Consider the following 9,362-nt stretch of genomic DNA (forward strand, 5'->3'; position numbering starts at 1 on the left):
ATTATAAAAAATATCTAGGCATTATGGATATAAAACTGTTGGGTATTCTACAACTTCAATGGAAATTATTACAAGCATATTAATATTTTTGTGACATAAGTACGATCTAAAAGTTATATTGGAAAACATGGAAATATTAAAATTTTACACTTTTACTAGCTAAAACATAATCACAAAGCTTTATCCGTTGTATAAAAAAAAAAAAGATAATGGCAATAGGTAGAGATGTAGAGATACAACAAATGAATATAACACTATAACACTTCATATTTTCCAAATCTTAATTTGGATTTAAGGAAGAAATCAATAAATATAAAATATAAGCATTATATTTATTGTATACCTAAGGTATACAAATCTGTCTACATGAAGTTTACAGATTGGTAAATATCACCTGTTCAACATGTAATTATTTAATAAAACTTTGGAACATTAAAAAAATAAATTGGAGGCTTAAGGATTAGAAAACTTGTTCCATTTATTACTATTCCACATTCTATCATGTAATCCAGTTATGTCAGAAATTCACCTCTCTGTCTGTTAAACTGACGACCACGGACACCTTGTCTCAATGTTGTCTGAAGTCTTACTCGTCTGAAAGGCTTTGGTTGACTACTACTTGTATCTACAAAAAACATTAAGATAAAACAAAAGCAAGTGAAAAAATGAGAAAGCATTTATAATGATACAAACTAATTACTAAAAGAATGAATGAATAAGATGCAGACTTGTCCATTTGTTTTCAATTCTTTTTTTCAAACAATGAGGAAAATTTAACAAACCAAAAAAGGGTAAATGGTTAAACAACAAAAAAAGCAGCACTTTGGGAGGTTAAGGTGGGAGGATCACGAGCTCAGGAGTTCAAGACCAGCCTGGGAAACACAGCGAGACCCTGTTTCTACAAAATTATAAAACAATTAGCTGGGCATGGTGGAACATGCCTACAGTCCCAGTTACTCAGGAGGCTGAGGCTGGAGGATCACTTGAGCTCGGGTGAGGTTGAGGCTGCAGTGAGCCATGATCAAGCTAACTGTACTCCAGCCTGGGAGACAGGTGAGACCCTGCCCCAAAAACACCCCAAAAAACCAGGTAGACCAAGGCCCTGTCTCAAAAACAACAACAACAACAACAACAACAACAAAACCCAGAAGTGCCTGACTTTTTTCATTTATTCACTTATATTAATAAATATTTACTTGTTGACTACCCATGTATCAAACATAGTACCAGGTGCTAAGAAATACAACAGAAAACAAAATATCAAGTCCCTCAGCAAACCGCCTACAATAGAACACAAATTATATCTGATTCTTCTTTTTCAGACATCCCAAATGCAATCATTAGCAAATCCTGAATGGTCAAATTTAAATATATATCCCAAATCTGACAACTTCTCACAACCCTAACTCTACCATCTCACCTAAGCCATCACTATCTTTTCCTGAATTACTGCAGTAGCCTCCAAAGTTTCTCCTTGTTTCTGTCCATTATTCATTTTCAATCTCTTCAATACACAGCGGCCAAACTGATGAGGATCATGTCGTGTCATTATTCTGTGTGAAGCCCTCCAGTAGCTTCCAGTATCCATGACAGCCAAGGCAATTACAATGATCTACTCCATCTGTCTTCTCCCGCCTCTAACATATCTCCTGCTAGTCTCTGTTCTCATTCAGTGTGCTTCAGCCACAGTGGCCTCCTTGTTGACCCTGAACACAAGCAAACACACTGCTGCCTTATGGACTTGGCATCTATTAATATTTTCTTTGATCTAGTACGCTCTTCATTAAGTAACTGCACAGCTTTGATCCCTTTCTTCTTTCAGATCTTCACTTAAATGTCGCCTTCTTTTAGTGATGCTTCCTATGAAACTCCCTGCTACATTGTCAAATATTTGTTGACCAAATGAATACTGAGATGGGGGAAGTCCAGTTTTACATTATCAAATAAATTTAAAGACATCGTAATTTCATATTATACTTTAAAGGGAACAACCACTATATTTTCTCATACAAGCTCTGATAAGATATAACAAGTGCCAATTGTGTTGAGGAAAGCCAGTTTTTATGGGACATCAAAATATAACTGGGGGCACAAAACCTCAGTAATCATGAATATGATAGTTACAAAATTTTTGAGCTTTACTGTGTCTGAAATGGTCCTGTAATTTACATACATTATTTTAAATCCTGATTGCAAGATTAGTTATGAGTATCCATACTGCATAACATATAGAAATGTAAAGTTACCAGATAAGAAACGGTAGATATTAGGGATGTTAGCCAATAGGTTGATGTGTCACATCAAAGCAGTTGAGAAGCAGGGGAAGAGATCTTGGGATAGCAAAGCTCTGTGATTTAAAAAAGTAATAAATAACTGAGCAGGTCTGCCCTAAAATCTGAAGGTTCCATGGCAGAGTTTAAGAATTACCACTGTAAACAATTAAAAATTAAAATAATCAGACTGAATGACCAAGTACTGTATTTCCTTAATAATAAAGGTAATTCTCTGTCTAAAAATTTGAGATAGATGAGCTAGTACACTGTATTGTTTAAGAGTGGAGTCTCTGGAGCCAGACTTCTTCAGTGTAATTGTTGCTTGTCCATTACTTATTAGCTATTTGACTTTGAAGAGGTTATTCACCCTTTCTGTGCCTCAGCTTCCACATCTATAAAATGTGGATGAATATCTACCACATTGAGTTGTGAGAATCAAATAAATAAATATAAGTAAAGGGCTCAGAATACTGCATGATACACAGTTAAGTGTTCAGTAAATGCTAACTGTTATTCTAAAAAATAACTTCTATTACAGGAATACATATCTTTTTTTTCAAAATTAACTTCAAAAATTTGAAAAGCCAAACTCTGAAACTATTAACATCAGTAAATTTCAAACAATTTTTTTAAGCAACAGAGCTCTTACCCCTTAACTCTCCACATCAAATCTCATGTAGAACCCCAATATGTAGAACAAACAAAAATGGAGCTGTTGTGGTTCAGAGTCAAGAGGCCTGGAGTGCCCTAGCACTCCTTAGCCTCCCTCCCAGTATACCCATCCACTACAACCCCTGTAGCACCTCTAAAAGACCCAAGAGCTCTACAAAACATGTTAACAATCATTAGTCTAGATGAAACATGAGTGAGCTATTCTTTTGGGATGGATCCACCATGTCCATATTTCTTATCGATGCCAGAATATTCTTAGAATAATGATTTCAATATAAATCAAGTTCCCTTTAATAATAAAATTTCTCTTTTAAATAAAGCATTTTAAAATAAAGGAAAAAAGGATTATTAATTTGTTACTAATAAAGCAGTGTTCTCACAAACAAGTTTGATGTATAAAAGCTGTATTGCAGTCAAGGGCAGGGACTCACCTACAGATGAGCTAGAAGGAGGATCCTGGCTGGTGGAGGGGAGATCTGACTCATCAGATGCTTGAACTGGCTCTTCTTCCTGCTGGCTATCAATTTCTAGGCCTGCTTCTGAACTAATACTAAGGAAAAGAAAAATTAATTAGAAAATACGAAACTGATCTTACAGTCTATCCTAAATTATATCCACTCTTTTAAATCAATTTTATCACATAAGTAATCTAGAGCTCCCTTAAACAAAAAATTACAGACTGATTTGGTAACCACACATATTTTTCAAAGGAGCGGGGGGAAGAGAGCTCAAGTTGGTTTTTCCTCATTCCTTTTCTCACTATGACATGTTTCAATTTTAGTTTATGATTTTCCTCTTCTTATGTTTTTTTTCCTTTTGACAAGGATGTTCACATTCTTGACACTCATAAGAAATAACATGGTCCAGATTTTGATAAATTTCAAAACAACATTTTAGGAAAGCACAGTACTAAAAAGTTCACAATAGTCACACTATTAATTAGTATGCCAGTAGCTAAACCATGGGCTCTAGCCCAGATGAGATAGGCTATGGGTATGTAAAATTCCTGGCTCAGTGGCTACATCCATCTTTCTCTCTTCCATTCAAGACACAAATGAGGGAGACAGTACAAGAATAACGTGAATCTGCTCCAGTTTAAGTCATTTGAAAACTTCAGTATAAAATGACTACAAAAATTAGCCAGGTGTGGTGTTGGGCGCCTGTAATCCCAGCTACTTGGGAGGCTGAGGCAGAGAACTGCTTGAACCTGTGAGGTAGAGGCTGCAGTGAGCCGAGACTGCGCCACTGCACTCCAGCCTGGGTGACAGAGCGAGACTCCGTCTCAAAAAAAAAAAAAAAATGAAAAAGAAAACGGCTTAGCCAATTGTTTCGTGCCTAAAGGAAAACAAAAGTAAAAGTCTGCTGAGACTAAAGCAAGCAAAAACAACAAAATAAACTTTTACCCTTCAGATTCTGCCTCCACAAATACTTCATCTCCATCATCACCTGTTGCTGTTTCATTTGTTGTAGATAAAGTGCCAGTGGATGTAGTCACCATTGGAACAGATTGAGAGGCATGTTCCGAAGCATCAGAGGTGGTGCTCTCAGTAAATACAGTCACTTTAAAAAGAAAAGACAAGAAAAAGAACTTTTAAACTTTGTGGTTTATCCAATTTTTAGCCAGAATATATTTCATAGGTTTTCATTTTACCAATAAAACAGAACCTATTATCTGCCTTTGATCCCTACCTGGGGCTGCTACTTGCAGTGGAGTAGTGGGAACACTTCGGCCACCTGACTCTTCTTCATGAGCTAGGAACAGGGGTGTTTCGTACATTCCTAAACCTAAAGACAATTCTGAATATTAATGACTGAAAAAAACATAAAATTGTCAACAAGCCAGGGATCTGAAAGAAAAACATTAATTATTGGAGATACACAACTTTACTAAAGACCACAATGTAATTATTCCATCAAGCAAAAATCCATCTCTCAAACTTTTATTTATTTTATTTAATTTTAGAGACAGGGTCTCGTTCTGTCACTCAAGTTAGAGTGCAGTGACACCACCATAGCTCACTGTAGCCTGAAATTCCTGGGCTCAAGAGATCCTCTCACCTCAGCCTCCCAAGGAGCTAGGGCTACCAACACAGGCCCAGCTAATTATTTTTCATTTTTGTAGAGGACAGGGGTCAGTCCTGTTATGTTGTCAAGGCTGCACCTGAACTCTTGACCTCAAGTGATCCTTCTGCCTTGGCCTCCCAAAGTTCTGGGATTACAAGTGTGAGCCACTGTACCTGGCCTCAAAATTTTAAATACAATTTAAAGACATCCTTTAAACTTTCTAACACTAAAGTGCCCTTAAAACATTAGCTAAAATGCTGTTAAGAGTTTCATACAAGCTAATTTTATTGAGTATACAACTACGGATGTTAATTACTTTGTAATTAACAAAAGTAATTACCAAGGTTACAAAGTTTAGTAAGTGTTGGCATTCCAATTTAAGCCTAGATCTGATGCCCAAGTCTAGGAAATTGTATTAACATACAAAGTCACAAAATCACATAACATTTTAAATTTATAAAGTCAACTTACAATTTCATATAAGAGGCCTTCAGTGTTAGAACTAATATGCTAAACAAGCAGATGTTATATGACTTTTATGAGGGCTAAAGATTGGGCTTATTATAATAGTAGTATCCATTCTCTATTCATTTACCAAGTGCCAGGCAGCTTCCCAGAAATAAAGAGGGTAATATGGATTCCAACTGAGGATTAAAAGGTAATCAATTCTACAAATTGCATAATTCACATGTGGAAAACTAGCTAATTCTACTACTTAATGTAGTGGCCATTTTATTCCACATATTTTGATCTTTTATTTTTTGTTTTTTCAAGTAATGTTAATACAAAAAATATAACTAGCCTCAGACATTTAATTAGGAATGTTACAAGCGTCAAACTGTAAACAGAAAACATGGTGCATTCCTTCCAACAACTTTAAAATGGCTAGTAGTACCCATATTTATTGGTTCAACACATATTCCTGAATACTTAAACTACATGTATGATATTTCACCAGGAGCCAGAAGAAATACTAATGTAAAAGCTAATCCTTATGTTAAAAGAAATTAGAACTTTGTCGGAAAGGTAAGATGTAAGACAGTGCTTAATAAGTATATTACAGCATTTAAAAAAGTAAATTAGCAAACAATATCAATTTTAAAAATATTTATATTTGCTCTTTTATCCCCCTTAAATCACATAATAGTTTATTACCAAATACATACAAATCCGGGAGATCTAAAGGTTTAACTATTTACCTCCTTGAGAAGCAAGCTGGCCAAGATCAGAGTGACTAGAACTTGTTTGTGGCATATCTTCAGGTGGCCCAAACCGGAATCTAGGGACACCAGCAACCTGTGGTGAACTAAATGGACAAAAACTAATTTAAGATGAAATTTAAAGTTAACCTATTTAAAGCACAATGGTGAAAAGAATATAGGAAGAAGGAAGAATGAACATCAACAAACTGGGAAGGAAACAGATTGAAAATAAAGTCTATTTATTTTAAAGGGTTTCTTACTTATAAAAATCCTTTTATACTATCAGGTGTCAATGAATTTAGCAATAATATGAATAACCTGTGACTTATATGTAAATAATTTTCAGCTCTCCTGAACTATGCCTCACATTTCTTTAATGTCTCAGATATCCTCACATAGATATATTGAAAGCAACACAAACTCAACATGAAACATAACAGTTGGAATGAAGTCATGAGACAAAGTTTTATCTTAGTTTTCATTTAGTCATAGAAAAATCAAGTCACCTGTCTAGCTTATTAAGAGTTCACTAGCTAGCTCCCAAGGTTTAGGAAAATTCTAATATTAGATAGCTAAAAACTTGCTTTTTTCCTTATCCTAATACCACTATCATTTATTTTTCTGCCTATAATTCAGGACATAAAACTTAGCATTATTTAACTCTGCCTATCTTTCCTTAGCTAGTGAGCTATTAATGTCTTTAGGAAACATGGAGTTCAGGAAGTGGTGACTTCTAGAGGCACAGGAGTAGTGACATTTATTTGAGTGAAGATGCTGTTGATTGCTGGTACTCAGAATTCTTCATGTTTATTGGAATGAGTCTCTTCCTGAGTGCTGACTTTCAGAAGGAGGGAGCTGAAAGTGATTGGTTGGCTTGTAAAAATGTGTTAGCCAAGGTAAACTGTGGCTAACTGAGCAAGTTTAAAACTGGTTCTAACTGCCACATGTTACCACATCTACAGAACAATCAACCTTTCCCCAAGTTTGTAGAAATTTGTAAGTTCTGATCTTCGAATATATCCTGTTATGCCACTAATACCTCAGCCACAAATAAATGTGTATACTTTCACATGGAGAGCCTTTCAACCCTTTAAGAGGAGTGGTATAGCATAACACTTAACACAGGTCCTATAGCCAGACTAACTGGTTTGAAACTAAAAACTGCTACTTCATTGCTGTCTGACCTCTGGCAAATTTGTTAACATGTCTGTGTTTCAGTATACTATAAGATGACAACATGAATAATGTCTACCCTTATAAGGTATGAGGATTAAATAAACTAATGCATGAAAATGCTCAATAAATGCTAAGTATTCTTTCCCAAGACTGAATTCAATATCATCCCCATTAAATCATCTTATATTCTTTCTCCTTAGTTGTTGAAATAAATTACTTCTTCATTTGTATTAACAAAGCCTACTGCTTATTTCTCTATTATCCTTCTACGTTGTTTACATTAGTTAGTTGCTCATTTGCTTAGCTTTCACAAGAATACTATAAATTATGATCATTGTAATTACCAACACTTAACAACTATAAAGCAATTTATCATGAGTCAGGTAATATCCTAAACATGTTAACACAAATTAACTGATTCACTTAATTCTTTTAACTTATGCAATAGAAATTATTCTATTGTTATTTCCATTTTTAAAATGAAGGTGCTCACGAACAGAGAACCTAAGGAACTTGCTACTACTAGTTAACAGTAGAGTGAGGTTTCAAACACAGGCATTCTGACTCTAGAGGCCATGTTCTTAAAGATTCTTATATTGTCTTTTACTTTAAATTCTTGGTAGAAGTAACTGTATGTCATTGACCTCTGTATAATTTTCCCCAACAATACATCCTCAACTGACCTACCACAAGTACTTCTTAGTACACAGTAGAGAGGGACTCAACAAATAATGAGTTAACCAAATGATAAACAAACTAACAGAGAAAGACTAAAAGTTTGATTAGTTACAAAATGTATCCCTTTCATTAACTTACTGAATTGCTTCAGCAAATCCATCAGTACGATGTGGCACCACAAGAGTTGGAGTACTTGGAACTGTTCTATCTTCATCATCAAAAAAATGCTGTTGCTAAAACAAAGATAGAAAACAGAGTTAACAGGCAAAACAACACACATATGGACTATATAAATATCTGCTGAATAAATGAATTACTTTTACATAATGGGTAAGTACTTACCATGCCACCTATTCCTGGAGTCAACTGAAGCCCACGTCCTACAGACTGCCTTCGGGTCATCTGAATTCTCTGCATGTCAAGAAAAAGGTATTACATTTGTTTTAGAAATGAGGCAATGAAACAAACACCAAACATCAACAGATACAGCTTATTATGCTGCCAACAAAATAGTTAGCAGATAGGTAATTAGGACATTTTCCCAGGAAAACCTGCCAAGACATCACTTTTAGTCAATGACAAATTTTAACTACAGTCTATATTAACCAATACAAATCATTCTATTAACCAACAGATCAATTATTAACCAATACTTAAAGTAAAACAGATCTAATACCATCTTGCATGTAAACAAATTTAATTCCTATTTCCTTAGCTGGAAGTGTTAGCAAGTATTCTTTTGGAGTTCAAACAGCAGTATTGCCTTTTAAACTGTTTTCCAGTTAAGACAATTCTAAATGGGTAGATTGTATATATTTTTGCAGCCTCCATACATGATCCTTTAAGACTTGATATTTTCCCATCATGAAGTTATTTTCTCTAGTGATATTTTAGTAGAATCTATATTTGACAGTGTTTACACATACTATTTTATAGGGTAAAACTTAGGCTAAATTAACAGAACCTTTGTGCTTTTCCTACTCTTTTTGCAAGTGCTTTTGATTAAGAGATGACCGACCCTACTACATGCTAAATATAAGGGGTCATACATACCTTCATTAAATTTAAAAGTTAAAATATGTGATTATCAACAAATGAGAAAAAATATTCTTAAGTATGACAGAAATTCCTTTCTCTTTTATAAATACGTGCACTGTACAGAAAGAAACCTTCAAATCAGACAATGGTGAGCTGCTAAAATGTACTTCAATTAAAACCCAAGAAAATCTTTCTTTTCTCACTTGAGAAATAACAAACAGAATTTTATTTGCTATGACTATAACCATTCCTTTTTTTT

The 9,362-nt window shown here is 34.6% G+C and overlaps 1 protein-coding gene across 2 annotated transcripts in view; it reads right to left on the reverse strand.

The window, feature by feature from the left end:
- The window catches only part of TPR (translocated promoter region, nuclear basket protein), a 67,454-nt gene that overhangs the window by 282 nt on the left and 57,810 nt on the right, over positions 1–9,362 (reverse strand). For both annotated transcript variants that reach the window (XM_011934187.1, XM_011934186.1), the window contains exons 45-51: positions 8,408–8,476; positions 8,204–8,298; positions 6,209–6,315; positions 4,635–4,730; positions 4,349–4,505; positions 3,377–3,495; positions 530–625 (exon numbers count right to left, since the gene is read on the reverse strand). In XM_011934187.1, the coding sequence (XP_011789577.1) occupies positions 530–625; positions 3,377–3,495; positions 4,349–4,505; positions 4,635–4,730; positions 6,209–6,315; positions 8,204–8,298; positions 8,408–8,476 (739 nt within the window). The remainder of the gene's footprint in view (positions 1–529; positions 626–3,376; positions 3,496–4,348; positions 4,506–4,634; positions 4,731–6,208; positions 6,316–8,203; positions 8,299–8,407; positions 8,477–9,362) is intronic.

This window comes from Colobus angolensis, unplaced genomic scaffold, assembly GCF_000951035.1.
Source record: "Colobus angolensis palliatus isolate OR3802 unplaced genomic scaffold, Cang.pa_1.0 Scaffold132, whole genome shotgun sequence".
Lineage (NCBI taxonomy): Eukaryota > Metazoa > Chordata > Mammalia > Primates > Cercopithecidae > Colobus > Colobus angolensis.